General features: G+C 40.4%; 2 protein-coding genes across 2 annotated transcripts in view; one reads left to right on the top strand and one right to left on the bottom strand.

Moving 5' to 3' along the window:
* The window catches only part of LOC113015028 (junctional adhesion molecule-like), a 357,528-nt gene that overhangs the window by 127,491 nt on the left and 208,330 nt on the right, over positions 1-21,707 (bottom strand). The gene's annotated exons all lie outside the window — the stretch shown is intronic.
* LOC145425793 (CXADR-like membrane protein) lies at positions 1,227-16,484 on the top strand. Its single transcript, XM_080299203.1, has 4 exons — positions 1,227-1,404; positions 5,948-6,298; positions 13,344-13,682; positions 14,650-16,484. The coding sequence occupies exons 1-4, from the start codon at positions 1,335-1,337 to the stop codon at positions 14,748-14,750; spliced, it is 861 nt and encodes a 286-aa protein (XP_080155329.1). The 5' UTR covers positions 1,227-1,334; the 3' UTR covers positions 14,751-16,484.

Here is a 21,707-nt window from a genome sequence, read left to right as displayed (position 1 = left end):
AGATCATCACACTAAATGTTGTTCCAGGATCAACATTGCAAGTGACCAATCAGAATGTTGTGACGTCATACTTTTGCGACTTCGGGAAAAACCGGCGTAAAACAAAAAACTGTACTTAAGCTGCGAGAAACCGCCTCTGTCCGCCGATCAACGGACCCTGACCCTAACCCTAACCGTAACCCTTTAATAAACAGTAAGCAGAATTGATATTGTCCTTGCAACATTGGAATTTCATAAATGCACGAATGGCTTGGCGCGCAAAAGAATAACGTCACAACAATGTGATTGGTCACTTGCAATGTTGAACCTGGAACAACATTTTCATGATGATCTGGGGACAACACCAACATGAGGATATCAGATCATCCTCCTAGAAAGAGGTGTAGCAGTGGTCAAGTAGCCGGTCTCCACGAGGGTTGAAATGGATGTGTTGGTGGAGTTTTGGTGAAACTTTCTTCAGGTTTCCTTTGTTAAAGTCCCCGGTCGTGATAAACGTCGCCTCTGGGTGTGCGGTTTCCTCACTGCTGATCACGCTGTACAGTTCCCTGAGTGCGCGGTCAGTGTCAGCTTGTGGGGGAATGTAAACAGCCGTAATAATCACTGCTGTAAATTCCCTTGGTAGCCAGAATGGCCGGCACTTAATCATCAGGTACTCCAGGTCCGGTGAGCAGAAGGATTTGACCGGGTGCACATTCGCATAATCACAACAGCTGTTGTTGATCATGAAACACACACCACCACCTCTGTTTTTCCCAGTAAGATCCTGTGACCTGTCCGCGCGGTGCACAGAGAACAGACTGGAATGAGATCTGTGCCCGAAGCTCGCACAGCTTGTTCTCCAGAGACTGCACATTAAATAAACTGGGTAGTGGTAGTCTATTAGTGCGCCGTCTCAGTCGAATCAGAACACCAGATCTTCTCCCTCTGCGTCGTGTTACTCGTGTGTTACTCGTGAAAAAATAAAGGAAAAGTAAAATTAAACACAAAAAACAGTTGTTGCTTGGGGGAGCTCGCGACAAGGCTGCCATACTCGGCGCCATCTTCCGATCATTCAGTATAATAAGAGTCCTAAACTTTTCAAAGACAGGTACAAATATTATGGTGTCACTATTTAAAGGCTGGCTGTTCATCAGTTTTTTTCATTTATTTAACTTTGGTTTGCAGCCATTGGAGGGCTCCAGTCCAGCCCACCAGCCTCTCTCTCTAACTCAAAAGTGTGGAGTTACAGAGCTGTTCTTTCACTCAGGGACTTTCAGCTTCATCTGAACCTCAAACTTCATCTCATGTTTTCTCGTCTGAAGCGCAGATTCTGATTTTAATACAGAAACACAGAAATGTCTGCTGGAACTGCGTCACTCTGCTCCAATTTCCTGTTTTTCAGCGTCGTTGTGTTTGTCTCAGCAGGTGAGATTTACTGTTAGAAACTGAACAATACATGTTAATATTAATGTGTTTGAAAGTGACATAAGGTTAGAGTCTATGTGGATTTAACATCTGTAATCGAGCTGCTCAAATGTAATGTGTGGATGGGCTTAAACTGTGCTCATGAATAGTTTGTACTTGTAAATCAAATGCAGAGTTTTGTAACCTTGTCAACCAAAATATCTGAAAAAAATTATGTTTGTGCATCTACAAATGAGAATTTTTGTGTTTTAAAAAATATTTACACAAGTTACAAACTTTGTTTTGTTAAGGTCTGGTTACAGATACAAAGCAAAAGACTATGTGTAAAACTCTGCGCTCAAGTTTCCTGTTTGTGTGTCAGTTTCAAATTACGAGTATGAATTTCAGCCAATTTTTCTTCCTTTCAGCTGATTGGTCAATGTCCTTTCAATCACAAATGTAACAATCAAATCAGAGAAGAGAGAGCCCACACAATCCACATATGTGTGGATTTTACAATTTTAAAAAAAAAGCAGATAAAAAAACTACTACTGGGATTTTATTTTTATTGTTCTTTGTGTGATTTCAGATCAGTCAGTGTTACTACAGTATGTCAATGAAAAAAAAACAACTGCACATTCAGACATGTGAGGTTGGAGCTGAAAAGAACGATACATGTAAGACAAGAAAAAAAATGAATGTAAATGTAAAAAAAAAAAAGTGTCGTCAAAAATGGCCAATTATATTTTAGACCTCAGAGGGTTAACCCAATAAATCATGAAAAATTACATTTTCACATTTGTTCATGACAGTGCAGATTTCTGATATTTTGTTCAATAAAATATCTCTCATATTATTTATGATAAACATTCAAGAACTGAACCTGTTAAACTTCTTTTTATTAAACTCTTATCATAACAAATGTGTTTCTTATTGTCATACAGTCCAGCCTACCAAACGTCACTATACTGTGATTTCTTTAACAGACTCATTGGAAGTTTGAACTGTACACAAACAGCTGTAGCTCCATAAAGGCAGCATGCAGAGACTCACAGTGTCTTATAATGAGAGGGCTGCTTTCTCTCACACATTATGTTCACTTATTATCAGCACATGTTGTTGTTTTGTGTAACCTGCAGGAACTCACTTGCATGCTTTAGTTCACTAGCTGGGACAACATCCTTAGTTAAGATGAATGATGATGGATTAAGAACCGTGAACTGATGCTGCAGTTTGGAGAAGGCCTCAGAGGGGACTGGCAGCGGCTCCCGGGCCGGGCAGTTCCCCATGAAGTAGTGAGAAGTGAAGTAGAAGAAAAAAATAAAGCAGGAGTGCATGGAAATCGGAACAGAGGTTATTAGTGAAGGAGTCATATTTACACACTGATGGCCAGAAGGGGCGTGCATGAGGTTAGGTCCCGCTCCTGAAATGTGATGAATTTACTTAGCTTGAATCTGTTATTTAGCACACCTCCAGTGAAGGATTATTTTTGTCGTCTAAAGGGTAGAGGGTGACTTTTCCTCCACACATGAACAGTAAAATGATTCAGTCAGGGGTTACACTGAGATTCATCAGATGGGGAACCCTGAGATTTGTGTAGTGGATCAGCAAAGGGAAAAAAAAATCACAATCCACAATAATTTCTACTATGAGCTTCAGTAGGTTTTCTTAGTGTACAAGCTGTGATCAGCTGACCTGTTTTTCTTTATGGATTTACACAACTGAATTCAACCAGATGTGTTCTGCATAAAACCACTAAACTGTATTTTCATAGTTAGAATATCTTAGGATGTTTTCCAGGGAAACCCAACATGTGACTGAAATGAGGAGATTACATGTAATGTTCACATTTCCAGTTTATCAAACACCACAGAGCAGTCCTTCCCTTTAAATTTAACCTCTCTTCTTTCTGATCTTTCTCCATCGCTGAGTGAAGTTAGCTCTCTTTCTTTTCCCTCTCAGTGAAATACAGCAGCTGGGCCTTTAGCTGCAACACACTGTGAGGCAAACTGCATACAAAACAAACAAAAACTAGAATTTATTCCAGCCATATTTTGACATCACGAGAGTCCAGTAACAATGAAAATAGCATCACACTGAACTAGGGATGGGTACCGGTGTCCGGTGCCATGATGGCACCAGTTCTGACATAAATGGTAGTAACCAGACCGAAAAGCAGCGCACATTTCGGTGCTTTATTTCGGTGCTTTTTTTTCCTGAGCTGTGATACACTTCTAGCCAATCATTTTACATTTCCCAGGATAGTAGGCGGGGCCAGGTACGTACGTTCAGTTAGAGCAGAGCTACAGATTAAAAATGTCCAAGGCGAAGCGGTCAAAAGTCTGGCTGTACTTCACAGCAAAAGATGCAAACTCAGCAGCCTGCAACAAGTGCTTTAAGCTGATACTGTGATACTGTCAAAGGAGGTAACACCTCGAATCCGATGAAACACCTGGCGACGCATAGCGGTTTTTTTAAAAGCCGAGAAATGCGCCGTATTTGATAGCTTGCTGTGAGACCTCACACTGTGCACGTTGGGTGGGTTGCCAGTTATCGGACCCGGAGCAACATCCCCCAAAAACCCGAAGAATAGAGTCCTGGCCCCTAGCCCTGCCAGTGTAGCAGAAATGATGAGGATGATGAAGCCGTTCTTCTCTGCGTGAGTCGCTTAATGTTGTTCGAGTGTAATTTACGTTGAGTAGGCTAACCACATTATTACATTAATGCATGTAAGGTGAACTAGCAAACATCATCATAGCTACATGCGGCTGTCCTCTTGTTTGATGGCAGATACTCCCTTCACCCTGGCCAAAAAGGCTAAAATGACCAAAGAAAAAGTGGGAAACAGCTGAACATGAGAGGTTTTTGGACAAAGTTTGTGTTTTTTTTCCATTGTTTAAGCACTGCTTCCAGCCAAGAGTGATACCATATATGCCCCATAGCTGCAGAAAAGGCTAACATTGTTATCTTTTTACAAAAAAAAAAAAAACAGCTGAACATGAGAGGTTTATGGACAAAGTTTGTGTTCTCCATTCTTTAAGCACCGGTTCGAGCACCGTTTAAGCACCGGCACCGTTTCAAAAGTACCGATTTGGCACCGGTATCGGATAAAACCTAAACGATACCCATCCCTACACTGAATCAATCACATGGCTGGAATAGAGGTATTCTCATCGAGTCACTGTTAGAATCACTGAAACGAAACCCAGGAAGTGGCTACAGGAAGAAGGTGATAGACTGTCTGAAGCAGTTAGAACAAGACAAGACTATCGACCGGACCTCAAACCACAGGTTATACACCAAGTCTGTATGGTTTACCGAAGATACCTTTAAGGCCAATTGTCTGTGTGATTAACTCTGTCACCTATAACATCTCCAAGTTTCTGGCTTCGATCCTCAAGCCACTGGTGGGCAGCTCTGAACACCACATCCTGAAACCACATGCATTTACGCTGTTAAGTGCCAGGATTTATACATCGGGGAAACGAAACAACCTCTGGCAAAGCAGATGGCACAACGCAGAAGAGCTACCTCATCAGGCCAGGACTCTGCAGTCTATTTACACCTACAGGCCAGTGGACACTCTTTCAATGATGAGGATGTACACATCCTGGACAGGGAGGAACGCTGGTTTGAGCGCGGAGTCAAGGAGGCCGTTTACGTGAAAAGGGAAAGACCATCTCTGAATCGAGGAGGAGGACTAAGGATACATCTTTCGCCATCTTACAATGCTGTGATTGCAGCCATTCACCAACTCTCTGTGAATGGGACTCATGGCCATTGATCAGTGGGTTTTGGTCAGTGGTTGTTGATCAATGGTCATGAGAATTTGCATAATTATGATTAAGGAACTGACCTCCCAGCCCATTGTTCCTTCAGTGGGCTGGTTTCAGTCATCATGCAAATGTACTGTTTATAAGATTGGGGAAACCTGCAGTCAGCTGAGACTAAAGAAGTCACTTGGATGAGTGATGAAACATTTCTCCCACAGAAAATGTTACATCCAGATGAACAGAATTGACTTTTGGAGATTTACTTACCTGGATGATTGAGCATGCATCAAGATGAATTTGGTGGTGAAAAATGTTTGTTATGTTAATTGAAGAGCTGTTAAAACTGACCGGTCAATATTGACCGGGAACACTAAACACTAACGGTGGTGGGGGTGAATTATGTGGGCAACAGAAAAAAAATGTTATAGATTATATTTATGTGAAATATGTGTATACTGATTTTGAAACATTTTATCTACATGCAACACCTGCATATGTGTTTTTTAAGAAAATTTCTATAAATATGCCCTTAAGAAACTTACTGTGTCTTATATTGAGAGGGCTGCTTTCTCTCACACATTATGTTCACATGTTGTTGTTGCTGTGGAAGCTAACATCTTGTAGTTTCTGACACTTTGCATGTTTAACATGAGGCTAAAATTCTCCCTCATTGAGTCACACTAAAATCTCAAATGTAAAACGAAATAAACAAAATATTTAAAGTCAATCATTCTGAACATAATTGTACTTTGACCTTTAACCTCTCTGCTCTGCGTTGTTTGCTCTTTCAGCCCAGAAAATCATCACAGCTGTGCCTGGACAGGACGTCACTCTGACATGTCGAGCTCCAAACAACGACAACAACAACAACATCAGATCTGCACACTGGAGCAGAGCTGGCCTGGGAGATAAATATGTGCTTTTGTACCAGGGTGGACAGTTTGTTCCAGATGACCAGCATCCATCTTTTAAGAACCGGGTGGATCTGCAGGACAGACAGATGAAGGACGGAGACGCGTCTTTGATTCTAAGAAATGTGTCGATTGCTGATATTGGAACATACGAGTGTCGTGTTTACGTGACAGAAAGACACTCATGGGAGATCATCAGCAACACCACCCTTACTGTTGTTGTTTGTCCAGGTGAGTGAGTAGAGTTGAGTGTGTGTGTGATCAGAGGTGAAGCTGCTTCCTGGTTGTTGATGTTTGTTTGTTGTATGGATGAGCTGGTGGATGTCAGAAGTAGACAGATGTTTCTCCAGCTGTTGTCTTTGTGGCTGGTAGTCTAGAGTTGTAGAGCAGCATTGTTTGGTTAGAGCAGAAACAAAGACATTTATGAATCCGTCTCTTCTTCTCTTGCTCTCTAACTCGTCTGTAAACATGTGTGGGGAAACTCAATGTTAAAGCCTACAGCTGGAGGGGGAGGGGAGGGGTGAAGCTGGTGGTTGTGAGTCTGTGAAAGTGAATCCTGCTGGTGCCCTGAGATCTGTGTTATGTCTCAGCACAGGGAAAAGAATCACAACTCACAATAATTTCTAATATGAGCTTCAGTGCATTTTCTTAGATTACTGTGTGAGCATCTGACCTGCTGCTCTTTGTTGAATTGGTCAACTGAATTTAAGTTGTTAGTTGTAGCCAGATGTGTAACTGCACAACTGTCAGAGGCAGATGAAACAATGGTCTCATTTGATGTTACATCTCTCTTCACTTGCATCCCAGTTACTGCATTCAAGGTAGTTCGTAAGAAATTACAGGATGACCCCAACCCTAGCAACAGGACCACTCTCAGCACCAACCAAATGTGTTTGCTTTTGGAACTGTGTCTTCATTCCACCTATTTTACAGTACTACAAGCAGAAACATTGGTGTTGTTACATCTGCGCTCACAGGCCTTGCTGGTTCGGAGACTTATCACCGTTAACAAAGAACGACAAAGAGAGATCAATTGGTTTTTCACTTGCAAGGGAAGACCGCTGGACCAGGGTCCTGGAGGCTCCTCACCCGAGGAGCAAATGGTAAATGGCCTGTATTTGTAAAGCGCTTTACTTAGTCCTTAATGACTCGAAATTGGTTTACACTACATTAATTAACCCATTCACACAATGGTGATGGCAGCTACATTTTAGCCACAGCTGCCCTGGGGCGCACTGACAGAGGCGAGGCTGTCGGACACTGGCGCCACCAGGCCCTCTGACCACCACCAGTAGGCAACGGGTGAAGTGTCTTGCCCAAGGAAACAACGACCGAGACTGTCCAAGCCGGGGCTTAAACCGGCAACCTTCTGATTATAGATGAACTGCCAACTCGTGAGCCACGATCACCCATTGCAAACTCCAACTTCAGCCCTTGCTTGCAGTCCTTTTATTGAAATGACACAACCTCCCATTGAAAAACCCCTATGGTGTCATAAAAGTTAAAAACAGTGTATGTGTGTGTGCATGCATGTGCGAGCACGTGTGTGTGTATGTGTGTGTTTGTGTGTATGTGTGTGTATGGCTTCCTGGTGATCACAAAAGGGTCACCTCCCCTCACCCCTGTATATGGCTTCTTCTTTAACAGTCCACCATATAGAGATTGACAGACCACGTGACTTTCGTGCATTGCATTGTGGGTACAAGTGGCAACAAAATCAAAACACTGCATGAAGCACTAGCATTTCCAGCACTGCTAATCATTAATTCTGCGTTTTGAATCCCTACTTGCATTTTATTTGCCCCAAAAACAGTTATGTACAAAACGACGGAGAACTCGGCACGTCCGTACAAAGACAGAGTTAATGAAAAGGCAAAATAAAGTACGAGGAAAAAATCAAAGGACTTAAAGGGTTAGACCCATACGAACATACAGAGTAGGTCTGTGAAGGTTCTCAGTCATCCAGGTCATCGTAGTCTAAGGAGCTTGTAAAGAAAAGCGTCTGGACTTCTTTAACTTGCTTGACGACATTTCACCTCTCATCCGAGAAGCTTCTTCAGTTCTAAGGTCAAATGGTGGAGATTCCCACATTTAAGCCCTGTGGGAGTGTCCCCCTGAGAGGGACAAAAGTACCCCCTAATGAAACTCTACCTAATCACATGAGCCAAGGTGTGAAAACGGGTGTGGGTCACAATCAGCCAGGGTTTCGGGTGAACTCATTGTGAAACCTGGCCCCACCCTATCATGTGATTTCCTGAGGTCACATGGCCTAGGGTGTGAAAGGCAGCAACAAGTTTAATATTCAGAAACCTAAAGTATGTATCAGCAGCAGAACGGAGCTAAAAATAAATGTTTGTTTCAGTTCTATGAAGCTTTGAGTATTTTGGATCAGTAGCACCGCTGTGTTTGTTGCATCATATTGCTGTAATTGTTTATATGCTTTATATATTCTGAGGTAAGTTGATCTACAGTGTTACATCATATTCTATAAGGATGTTATGTGTTTGTAGACTTTCTGCCCAGTTTGACCCATTTAGCAGAAGTCCGCCTGATTAAGGCTCTGATATCTATTCTGTATGACTTAAAGCAGTTATGACATGGTGTGATTTTCTCACCCAATAAAGGAATATTCAATATATCAGTCTACTCTTCATTTTATCAGAAACAGTTATCACAGCTCGTACATTTTGTTTTTACACATATATCTAATCTTTGAGCCAAATGTAATGTTATGCCAACATACTGAAAGAACAATATTTGTCTCTTATATATAATACATCTATATATACACTGTCAAAGATACTTGTCTTTCAGTGAAGATTCAATGTGATAGGAAATATAAATGACTGCAACTTGAATCTTTGACACAGAGTTCAAGCTCACTGCTGTAATATATCATAATAATCTGACAATAACTATAATGTTGGCCATATTACATTTACATTACCAGAGTGAGATGATTTTATTCTCATGAACAACATTAGCTAATTGTTATTTACTAACTAATCTTGACATGACTGTTCAGTACAGAAAAGAAGCCCAAATACCATGTTTTACAGTCCCGTGGTCTCAGCCTCAGATACTCAACTAATCAAAGTGATGTCATAACAAAAATTAATGACCAAAAAACATTTTTTTCTCCTTCATTTCTGTCAAACAGTGTTGTATGAAACGTATCATGAGTGCTAGGCAACCTGAGCAGCGCGACGAAGGCTAGACCGTCCCATTTCAAAACCCAACCCAGACAATTTTTTTTAAATTTGTTGAAATGTATTTGATGTTTATTGTATTTTATGTTTTTAGTAGTGATTTTAAAAGATTAGCCAAGACAAGCCAGGTGTGCAGCAAACACAGCTGTCTGCTGGAGGTATGTTAACTTAATATATTTGACATTTAAAAAAGCACTAAAAGAGAGACAGCCTGTACCTCGAACCTCTGATGTAGAGGTTTAAAACAACTGTTTGTGTAGCAGACAATTAAAACTTCTCAGGCTCTTCACCTACTCACACAAACATTGTTCACAGCCGCTCGTCAGTGGAAATAAAGAGCACCTGCTGCTACTTCCTCTTTTATACCCTCCATTGGGTCCCCTGGGTCCTAAAGCCTTCCCCATTACATTTCTTTGTAATTGTTTATGTTTAAGTTGTTTATTGCTGGTTTTTAGTTTGTTTTTTGTCTGTTAGGGAGCTGACACAATCTCAATGGAGATGGGTTTTTTTGGGGGATAGCAGAAGGAGAGAAGCTGCAGAGAGGCATGTAAGACTGCAACTCTGCTTACTGGTCCCAACTCTGGATAGTCATATTTTGGGGGCTTTAATAAATTTGTCCATATTTCTAGAAATGAGAGCTGTTCCATCCAAAGTGGGATGGATGCCGTCTCTCCTAACAAGACCAGGTTTCCTCCAGAAGGTTTGCCAATTATCTATGAAGCCCACATCGTTTCTGGGACACCACTCAGACAGCCAGCAATTTAAGGAGAACATGCGGCTAAACTTGTCACTCCTGGTCTGATTGGGGAGGGGACCAGAGAAAACTACAGAGTCCGACATTGTTTTAGCAAAGTTGCACACCGATTCAATATTGATTTTAGTGACCTCCGATTGGCGTAACCGGGTGTCATTACTGCCAACGTGAATTATGATTTTACTGAATTTACGTTTACCCTTAGCCAGCAGTTTTAAATTTCCCTCAATGTTGGCTGCTCTGGCCCCTGGAAGACAATTGACTATGATTGCCATTGTCTCTAGTTTCACATGTCTGAGAACAGAATCACCAATTACCAGAGTTTGACCGCCGGCGGGTGTGTTGCCGAGTGGGGAAAAACAGTTAGACACATGAACAGGTTGGTGGTGTACCTGGGGCTTCTGTTTAGGACTATGCTTCCTCCTCACCATCACCCAGCCGCCCTGTTTCCCCAGCTGCTTGGGGTCTGCCGGGGAAAAGCTAGCGGGGCCTATGCTATCTTCGGCTGCACCAGCTACAGGGGCCTGGCTAGCTACGGATGAATGAAGGGTCCGAAGCCGAGTCTCCAATTCAGTAATCCTGGCCTCCAGAGCTGCAAATATGCTACATTTGTTACGGATACCATTACTACTAAAGGAGGCCGAGGAGTAGCTAAACATCTGACACAATGAGCAGGAAAGTGCAGGAGGGACAGGTGAAGTAGCCATGGTGCTAACGAGTCGGCTACGAGCTAAGCTAAGCTAAGCTAGCGAGACAGTACAGAGACAGTGGGTGAATACTTTGGCTATAAATTAGTTAGTGAGTACACAGAAAGTGTGCTTCGGATGAAGCACGTGAAGATTATACTATGGAAAAATAAAAGTAAAAAAATAAAATAAATAAATAAATAAATAAAATAAAAAAAAGAAAAGTAAAAGTATCTGCTAAGCAGATAAGCTACTCAGAAACACCACTGTGTTTGAGCAGAAAAAGGAAGTGATACTCTACCACAGAGCGAGTGAACACCAAGTGACAGCGCCACCAAGAGTCAGGAAGGAAGCAAGTCGATATAGATGTACAGATACCACTGTCAAAGGAAAAGTATAGTTTGGACAGAAAGTAAGAACTTCTGGTTATTATCAGTAGAATACGAACAGGCCACTGCTTTTTAAATGGTAGTCTTTATGGGTTGTGTGGTGGTGCAATGCTATGGAGACGGTTGAGCATGTGCTTCTTAGTTGTAGGAAGTATGCAAGGTTCTCTATAATAAAAACGATTATTAAAACGATTTTATTTACTAAACACCTCTGGCTGTTCTCCTTTCATTCTGTTCTGGACCCATTTGTTACCAGTCCCCACACACACCCCTAGATCTTCATCGTAGGGACATAACAACCACTATTATGTCTCTGTTCAGCACTTTCAACGACACTTGATGTCCTTTAAATGTGCTATATAAGTAAAGATGACTTGACTTTACTTGAAAACAATTCACGGATCACATTAACTTGGTGGGCCGACACATCAAATTCAGCTGGGAGGATATGAGAATAGTGGCAGGTTAGCCTTCTAAGACTGTGAGTAATGGAGGACATCTAAAAGCTCATGTGTACCATAAATCTACTGTAAGCGCAGAGTAAATGTTGTTATCCAAGCTCAACATTTGTCAAAACTGGGAAGGCACCTAAAGAAAGCTCCAGGAGAGAAGGACAACTGCTGACTAAAACCTGTAGCGAAAACCTGTAGTGATCCCAAACATGTCAAGAGTATCAGAACAGTTGACACGCATTTTTTTCCAAACAACGGGTCTCTGTGGCTTTTAAACCCCAAATCACGCTACATAAAAAATTTGTCTTCTGACACAAACAGAGTAACATAGTGTACGTATGCTGTTAAGTGCCAGGATGATTGCCCGGATTTATACATCGGGGAAACCAAGCAACCTCTGGCAAAGCAGATGCCACAACACACAAGAGCTACCTCATCAGGCCAGGACTCTGCAGTCTATTTACACCTACAGGCCAGTGGACACTCTTTCAATGATGAGGATGTACACATCCTGGACAGGGAGGAACGCTGGTTTGAGCAGGAAGTCAAGGAGGCCATTTATGTGAAAAGGGAAAGACCATCTCTGAATCGAGGAGGGGGACTAAGGGTACATCTTTCACCATCTTACAATACTGTGATTGTAGCCATCCCCCAACTCTCTGTGAATGATACTCATGGTCATTTATCAGTGGTTTTTGTCTTGGCAATGTCCTTAATTAATGATCAAGGAATTGACCTCACAGCCTATTGTTCATTCAGTGGGCTAGATTCAGTTATTGTGTAAATGTTCTCTTTATAAGGTTGGGGAAACCTGCAGTCACTTGGTTGAGTGATGAAATGTTTCTCCTACTGAAAAATTTACATCCAGATGAACAGAATCAATCTTTTGGGACCTTACATGCATTGTTTATATTTGCAGTTTATCAGATTCCACTAAGGAGTCATTATCTTTAAATCTAAGCTCTATTTTTCCTCTCCTCTCCTTTCTTTCTTATCTTTCTCTATTGCTGAGAGAAGTTAGCTCTCTTTCTTTTTACTCCCTATGAAATACAGCAGCTGGGCCTTTAGCTAGCAACACACTGTGAGACAAACTGCACACAAACAGTGTTTGCTGATGTTTGTTGAGCTGATAGAAACTTTTCATTTTGAATTACCTGCTACTTAAAATAACCTCACTGCCTTCATGATTCCTTATTTTCTGTAGTGCTAGCAAGATGGTGAACATACAGAAAGTGGTGCATGGTTTCCGGCCCACATTAATCTCACAGTATGAACTATAGATAAAGACAAAGTAACCAGTCTGTCTGAAAATGTAAAGAAGTAGAAAGTACACATATTTGTTAAAAAATGTAGTGACTCAAAGTAAAATGTACTCAAAAATTTATTACCTCCTTGTTTTGACAGGAAACATGAAAGTTCAATAACAATAAAAATAGCATCACTCTGAACCAATCATATGGCTGGAATAGAGTTAGAGTCACATCAGGTTAGACTGAAGCTGAGTGTAGGAGGAGCAGCCGACAGCTGCACATGTGCAGATGCTGCTGCAGTCACACACACCAGTGTGACAGGAGTGTGAGAGATATTAAAGAGAAAGAGACAACAGAACATGTTCAATCACTTTAAAACATTTAAATAGATGCTGGATGTTCAGAGGTTCATTAAATCCAACATGACTAAATACTCAAATGTCAAAGGAAATAAACAAAATATTTAAAGTCAATCATTCTGATCATAATTGTACTTTGACCTTTAACCTCTCTGCTCTGTGTTGTTTCTCTTTCAGACAGGAAAATCATCCCAGCTGAGTCTGTACAGAAGAGCGTCACTCTGACATGTCGAGCTCCAAACAACAACATCACATCTGTACACTGGAGCAGAGCTGACCTGGGAGATAAATATGTTCTTGTGTACCACGATGGTCAGTTTGATCCAGAGTACCAGCATCCATCTTTTAAGAACCGGGTGGATCTGCAGGACAGACAGATGAAGGATGGAGACGTGTCTTTGATTCTGAAGAATGTGACGAATAATGACACTGGAACATACGAGTGTCGTGTCTTAATGGAAGAAACAGACTCGTGGAAGTCCATCAGCATCACCTACCTTCGTGTTTGTACTTCATGTGAGTGAGTAGAGCTGAGTGTGTGTGTGATCAGAGGTGAAGCTGCATCCTGGTTGTTGATGTTTGTTTGTTGTATGACCAGTGTTTGGAAGGTTACTTTTAAAATGTATTTCACTACAGATTACAGAATACATGCCCCAAAATGTATTTTGTAATGTATTCCGTAACGTTACTCAGAGTAGCGTCTTCTGAATACTTTAGATTACTTAATATATCATTATGCTTTTTACAATTACATGAATGTACTATTGCTGTGTGATTTATGACATTCACTGAAGGTTACTCGCCATACCAATACCAACTAGATATAAATCTTAATATAACATGTGTAACTGCTGGAGGGGGAGGGGAGGGGTGAAGCTGGTGGTTGTGAGTCTGTGAAAGTGAATCCTGCCGGTGCCATAGCTGGTGAAAACGTACTGAGTGCAGACACAAAACGTCCATCAGCTTCAAAGTGTGTCAGAAAAATGTCCACATGAGAGAGAGAGGTCCCATTTTTGTTGTTGAACACAAATCATTTTTGTAACTTTTTTGATGTTATACGGCATGAAGGGGTGAGAGTGTGGATCCAAATTCAGTATACAGAGACTGTAGAATAATAATAAAATCAAGCTTTTCATTTGGGCTGCACAACAATACAAACAAAGCACCAACACAACATCTGACCCTGAATAACCTCTCACAGGCATGTTAAATTGTATTTTCTAGTTTTATGATTGTTTTTCTATTTTTTGTGTCAGCCATTTTCAAAAACAAGATGTTGGCTGCTATTTTGGTCAGGTCACATGTTTCCTGTTCTTGAATGAAAAAGCACACAAAAATCCACCTATATGAACATTTTCTTACTTTATAAATAATAGAACGTATTTTTAATAACCTGATCTATTTAACTAAAAGAGGAAATGGATTCTGTTCTGTTGTTCACTCATCACTTACCTGACAGCTGATACCTGTTTCTCACCTGCAGGTCCATCAGGAGGACATCCTGCCTGGATAGTTCTGTTAGTTGTTTTGGTTATTATTCTTGTGCTTCTTATTGCTTGTTGTATATACATAAAAAACAACTAAAAAACAAAGAAGCTATTATCATTCCTGCTGCTGTTTGAATGAGTCATTGTTATCGATAAAGAAGACAGACGATCAAAGAGAGAAAGAAAGTGATGATGTTGAGCTTCATCTTCAATCTCCACAACTAAACTGTGAGTTAGATGATGTGAGGACATAGATGAACTCTCCTGAACATCCAGCAGACTGCTATAGAGGTCAAAGGTCTCTGATTATCATCATGTTCACCATTAAAGCTTCTGCTGTGACCGTGTTTAAAGTTCTTGTTACTGTGGCCTTTTGGAGTGAGGCCCCCACCTATATTAATGAAGTGCTCCACTCCTGATTTTGATTTTGTACCAAAGTAAGAGGGTTTGTGCCTTAAAAACCAAACTTTACCTCCAAAATGTTGGAAGACGTTGCTACTCAACTTTGGCGTCTTCACCCTGTGGCCTTCTTTAACCCTTAGATTACCCCACGGGTTGTTTTTCTTCAAATCTTTAAAATGCAAAGTTGTAATATATTCATATTCCAGGTATTCCTCATAAAATATGTTTGTAACATGAGGCAATTTCTATTTTTATTTATTTTTTCATTAATTTAAAAAAAATACAGGTTTTGTATCACTACCCCACTCTTCCACAACTGGGGTCAAAAATGACACCAAGCAATTCCTGTGGAATCTTCTATGAAACTTTCATTCTTAGCAACTCTGACTGACCCACTTACACTTCTGATGGATCAAGAATTAATTTTTACACAGTAACGTACATGATTTATAGTCAGGGCTGCACATAAGTGGACTGCAGGTGCACATTCACTGTCAAATAAAAGTATTCCCAGAAATTCAGAGAATATGTGCTTCTTTTGCGGTGGAGGAACACCAAAGTAATTGCTTACACAGCTTGCTTCTTCAACATCTTTAAGAGTTCTGAACAAATGTCTGTCCTCCTCCAGAACGTCTAATGTACGCAAACGAGCGTTCCAACTTCTTATCTGGTACGCGTCTTTTATTTTTATTGTGCACCTGCGGACCATTTATGTGCAGCCCTGTTTATAGTTTTCTGTGCATTTCAAACATTGTCCTTTATGATATATATATTTTTTTACATTTAAAGTAACATGGCTGCTATGAGGCCAGCTAGGATCCCTGTGGACCTTGCCCTACAAATGATCCAGGACGGATGGGATGAAGAGCCCATCCGTCCTGGATCATTTGTAGGGCAATACAAATGATAGAATATAATTCTAATAAAACAGAAGAGGTGCTGACATGCACAAACATGGAGGCACAAAGAGTAGCCACAGCCAGGGGAAAAGAGTGGAAAAATATAATCAAACATAAGCTCCTGGCGTTCATTTGATTGACCATTCTTGCAGGAACTGAGAAGAACTGGGATGTACCAGTCGGTGTGCTTTTTGGGAGTCCTCTGCATAACGCATTGTTAAAGGCCACTATGTCAATTCAAAGATTTAAAGATACTGACCGTTTCTTGCACTTTGATGACAAGAGGACCAGAGCCTACCGACTGAAAACAAACCACATGGCAGCTTTCTGCTACATATGGGGCCTGTTCCTGGTCAACTACAGGCAGAAATTCATCCTCAGTGATTGTGTTACAGTGGATGAATAACTTGTGCCTTTCAGAAGGAAAACCCACCTTCTGCAGTATATACTGAGCAAGCATACAAAAGTGATACAAGTGATACAAAAACTCCAATTTCTTAAAATTAATGAAAAAATAAATAAAAATGAAACGGGCCTCATGTCACAAACATGTTTTATGAGGAATACCTCAAATATGAAAATATTACAACTCTTCGTTTTAAAGATTTTGAAGAATAACAACCGAGTTTATAGCAAAATGCATTGATTTTATTTGCGGTCATTTTTTACCCCACTCGTGGAAGAGTGTAGGTACTGGTAGGTTGTGCATCCAAGGGTTAAACACTGGGTTTGTTTTTGGGTTTTTTTGCTTGGTTCATGTGTCCACTGTGCCTTTATAAACACTTTAAAAAAGATTTTTTTAATATATAAATATTTTTAATAAAAAAATATATTTTTAAAGACAATTATATTATCATTATGTAAGTGTTAATAAAGAGTTACATATATACCTGTTGAATGCTCTCTTTTACAGACAAAACTGTTTCTGAAATGCCTTTAAGCAACTTAATAGACGTCTTGATTGTTTTTGTTTTCAGCTGAAAGCTGGTTAGGAATCATTTCAGTAAAAATCTATTCTGTCTTTCAAGTTTTGTTATCTTTGACATTTTTTAGAAATGATTTTTTGCTTGAAAGAGTCATTATTAGTCTTACATAAACAAAATAGTCTGTGAGCTACAAAGACTGAAAATGAGTGAAAAAGCAGCCAGTGTCCAAAGAGAAGCTTCAGAAAGCTGCTCCTGTTTCTTAAGATTTCATATGTGAAAAAAGTCTTTGTTTCCATTCTAAGGAGACAAAGAAGTTAGGGGTGGTTCAAGTCTTTTGCACAGTACTCTGTGGTCAAACTGCAAAACAAAAACTTCCAAATCATCACAGCTGTCTATCAGTCACCACAACAGCTAGAAAAAGAAAATCCCCTAAATTTACCTAAAGACCTTAATTAAGGTTCCACCCATCCGCAGATAAACATCATATAAATAAAACATTCCAGCAGCATTTCCCTTCCTCAGAACTGATACTTACACTAAGTGTTCCAGGAAACTCCTGCCTTTGTAGATTGGATTATTTTTAGTTTTTTAATTCTTTATTCATATTTTGCTTTCTGTTATTTCTTAGTGTTTATGGGTCTTTATTTTCTTATTCCTGATGCACATTCCTGGTATTTTATGCCTTTAGTTGCTCCTAAGTTCTTTAAGTTTCTATGTGTTTTTGGGGTTCATGACTTAATTTTGATTTTTTTTTCTCCATCTCCTTTATATCGTGTCAGATAAAGTCTGTCAGCAGGAGTTCAACACTTTCTCTCTGATTCTTAACAGTCAGAACAGGAGGACTGTTTTTGTAAATGTGGCTGAAAGTAGCGATAAGCAAATTCCAAACCACAAACTCGCAGACATTGAAGATTGTTCACACATGGCTCTGAGGTCTGTGTGGAACACATTTTAAGGCTTTTATGAACACACACATGTTTATTCAGGTTTGCTTAATGAAGTTTAGACAATAATGATCACACTGATGATCTGACAGTTTCCTTCTGGTCCCTCCTCTGAGGTCAGAGCCTGAAGATGTTTAAATCAGACACTCTGAAGGTCTTTGAGTGTGGAGAGAGTAAAACATGTGACATCAATGTCTCAAAGTCACAATAATAATAAGAATGTTTCATCTTTATCAAAGTCACATCACATGTTACAAAGTGCTGTCCCACTGCTGTGTGCACCATACGAACATGTGACACCATCTCAGTGTTTAAGTGTTAGAGTGAACTCCTCATCCTCTCCTTCAGTCTGAACCAGGAAGTGATGTCAGCACAGATCAGAGTTTTTCCTCTTTAACTGAATGCTGTAGGTGAAACATTTAGAGGACACCAGTCAGCTGCTCTGTGATTCCAGTTTTTACAGATTCAAGAAGATCTGAGGCCGACTCAATAATCTGCTGTGAGAACACACATGTGACAGAAACCCTCAGAGACACAAAGTAACATTTTAGTGTTTTGTAATAAAGTAACACACTGACACTGATCACAGCTCCACTTTCTCTGAAAGCAGCTTTGAGCAGCAATCAGCAGGATTCTGGTGAACAGCTGTTCAGGTTTAGGACGGAGCTCAGACGATCCTGGTCACACTGAGCAGCGGCTTTGCTCATCTGGACTCTTTGTGTTGTTGTTTGTGTGTTGTTGTTTGATAGCATCACTGTGTCATATATTATGTACTTTATCTGCTTTATACTTTTCTACATAGATCATAACTAGTTCATGTAGTTGTGCTCTTGCACTGATTGTTGTGTGTGTGTACTTGTGAAGCAGCACTGGATCAATGCATATAACTGATGTGCACATGTCCAACAGAAGAAGGTCGTCATCGTCTGTCCTGTTTCCTTATTCTGTCATTATTGCTCCCAGATATGTGTTATTATTTCAAACATGTGAAGCTGAACTCTGACACATAACATCAAACAGCTCAGCAACCAGTCACACATTTAACTGTAACGCAGCTCTTTGAGTGTTTGAACCTGCTGTTGTGTTGCTTTTGTGTGCTGGTGTCACAGATGGCTGCTGCTGCCGTGACAACAAACACACAACCACTGTCATGTTGTCTGATTTAAAGGACATGAAGAGAGCGGAACAACACAGTTTATTTTTTCAATACGACGTCACAATGATGCCATAAAGTGTCACAAAATCACACACTGCATGAAAACATCTTAAAATCTGAAGTTTTACAGGTTATAAAAGCCAAAGATTTCCAGTTCTGCTCCAATCATGTGGGTAAAGATAATAAATACAAAGGACAAAGGTCAGGGTTACGTGAGGACAAAGCTTTAGTTTGCATCTCCAAACATTAAAACAATATATTAGTCATTGGAGGACATGAACACTCTTTGTTTGAGCTTTTTAAAATATTATTTTTTCAGTGCAACATTATGTGACTTCACACTGACACAAAGATGAATATAGTCAAAGGAGCTTGCAAAGAAAAGCGTCTGGACTTCTTTAAGTTACTTGAAGACGTTTCACCTCTCATCCGAGAAGCTTCTTCAGTTCTAAGGTCAAATGGTGGAGAGTCCCAGATATAAGCCTAGTGGGAGTGAACACAGAGGGACAAAAGGACCCCCTGATGATCCTCTAATCGCCTGAGACAAGGTGTGACAGTGGGTGTGGGTCCCAATCAGCCAGGATTTCTGGTGAGCTCATTGTGAAACCTGGCCCCACCTTATCATGCGAATTCCTGAGATCAGATGGCCCAGGATGTGAGTGGGCGTTAAGGCGTCTGGGAAGGGATCTCAAAACTGGATTATAGATGGCAGAGAGTTGGTGTCGTAAACCCCCGCCTCTGTTCAAAGATGGTCGCTCACAGTGGACGTAGATGGCTTCTTTCACTCCTCTTTCAAACCATCTGTCCTCTCTGTCCAAAATGTGAACATGGGCATCCTCGAAAGAGTGACCTTTATCCTTAAGATGCAGATGGACTGCTGAGTCTTGTCCTGTGGAGGTGGCTCTTCTGTGTTGTGCCATGCGCTTGTGAAGTGGCTGTTTGGTCTCTCCAATGTAGAGGTATGGGCATTCCTCGCTGCACTGTACAGCATACACCACATTGTTAAGTCTGTGTTTTGGCGTTTTATCTTTCGGGTGAACCAGTTTTTGTCTGAGCGTGTTGCTGGGTCTGAAATGCACCGGGATGTCATGCTTGGAGAAAATTCTCCTGAGTTTTTCTGATACACCGGCTACATAGGGGATGACAATGTTGTTGCGTCTGTCCTTCTTATCCTCCCTCGCTGGTGTCTGGTCTTCTTTTCTGTGCCTCTTTGCTGACTTTAAGAACGCCCATTTAGGATATCTGGGACTCTCCACCATTTGACCTTAGAACTGAAGAAGCTTCTCGGATGAGAGGTGAAACGTCTTCAAGTAACTTAAAGAAGTCCAGACGCTTTTCTTTGCAAGCTCCTTTGACTACGATGACCTGGATGACTGAGAACCTTCACAGACATAAAGATGAATATATTGCACTAGATTTACATATTAACACTGCTGACATCAGCACATGATCTATAAAACCTGATGATGTCATGAGGCTGACGTCAGCATGATGCCATAAAGACATCATGAAACATCAGTAGTAGAGCCCTCTTGTTATCTCCTGTAGTCTGAGTGTAGCCATTACAACAGTGAGACAGCACTGCCACCATGAGGTCAAACTGGAGCATTGCAGGTAATAATTCTCTGCCTGAACACTGTTGGAACATCAGATTCGGTTTTATCAGAGTTAAAGGCAGTAATTAGGCTCCAACCTTGTGCAGAGGCTACACCTGATGTTAATAAAAGTCTTTCTATGCAGCCTTGAATAAATATCTGTGTAATATCAGCGCTTTATGCTCGAGTAGAAAAGCAATTAAAGCGGTCCATTTACCATATTTAATGATTTGGGGATGAGACAAACTCCAGGCTTCATACCTGAACCAGCTAAATGACACTATTTGACTTTTTTATTATCACAATAGATACCAAACATACGTTTGTACCAAAACTGAACTCAGTTAGCTGTTAGCTTGCTTTTCGTGTAATACATACTATTGGTCATTTTTATGAGTCCCATGATTTCTAATCAGTCGGGAAAAGGACAAAGATGGCAGTCACTGGACATAGTGGATTAATGAGCTAAAGACACGATTTATAGGTTTCATGGTCTGACTGTGTGGATGCTGAGGGTATAGCTGTCTGATATTCTGATTTTTCTGATTGTCTGTCACAGTCGACATTTTGTTGGAGATGATGTATTTGAATGTGAAATTACTTTAAAATTTTGACAAATTTGACAAAATATAGTTTAACATGAATTTTTGAATCCATGTTCACAGACTGTGTCTCGTCAGATTACAAATTTAAATTAATAGTTGAGAGCAGTGAGTTCAGTTAAGTCCACGTATAGAGTATTTAAGTCAGATGGACTGAGAAATCTCAGTGTGGACCATGATATTGATTTTTTTTAACAGAAGCTCTGTAATTATAATCAATGTTTTCTTCTAATCTTTGTGTTTATTTTATTTTGAACATTAGCATGCATTCTACAAATGTATTTCCCAATTGAAATAAAATCAAGTGGATTGGTGTTTATTTTCAGTTTCAGGCCACAAACTGGTTAATAACCAAAGTGAACACAGTGATGTCTTACACTATAAAGTTTGTGAGGTGAACCGCCCTAAAAATCTCAGAGGAGCTTCTGGCTCAGTCTTAAAGCAGTGATTGGTTTATTTGTGGTTTGTCCTGGTCCCTGCTCATGTTCTGTATTAAAGGATCATTTTTCCTTGTTGTTGGTCTTTGTTTG

This window comes from Astatotilapia calliptera, chromosome 3, assembly GCF_964374335.1.
Source record: "Astatotilapia calliptera chromosome 3, fAstCal68.1, whole genome shotgun sequence".
Classification (NCBI taxonomy): domain Eukaryota; kingdom Metazoa; phylum Chordata; class Actinopteri; order Cichliformes; family Cichlidae; genus Astatotilapia; species Astatotilapia calliptera.
The sequence above is the reverse complement of the archived record's forward strand: the minus strand, read 5'-3'. Positions and strand labels throughout refer to the sequence as shown.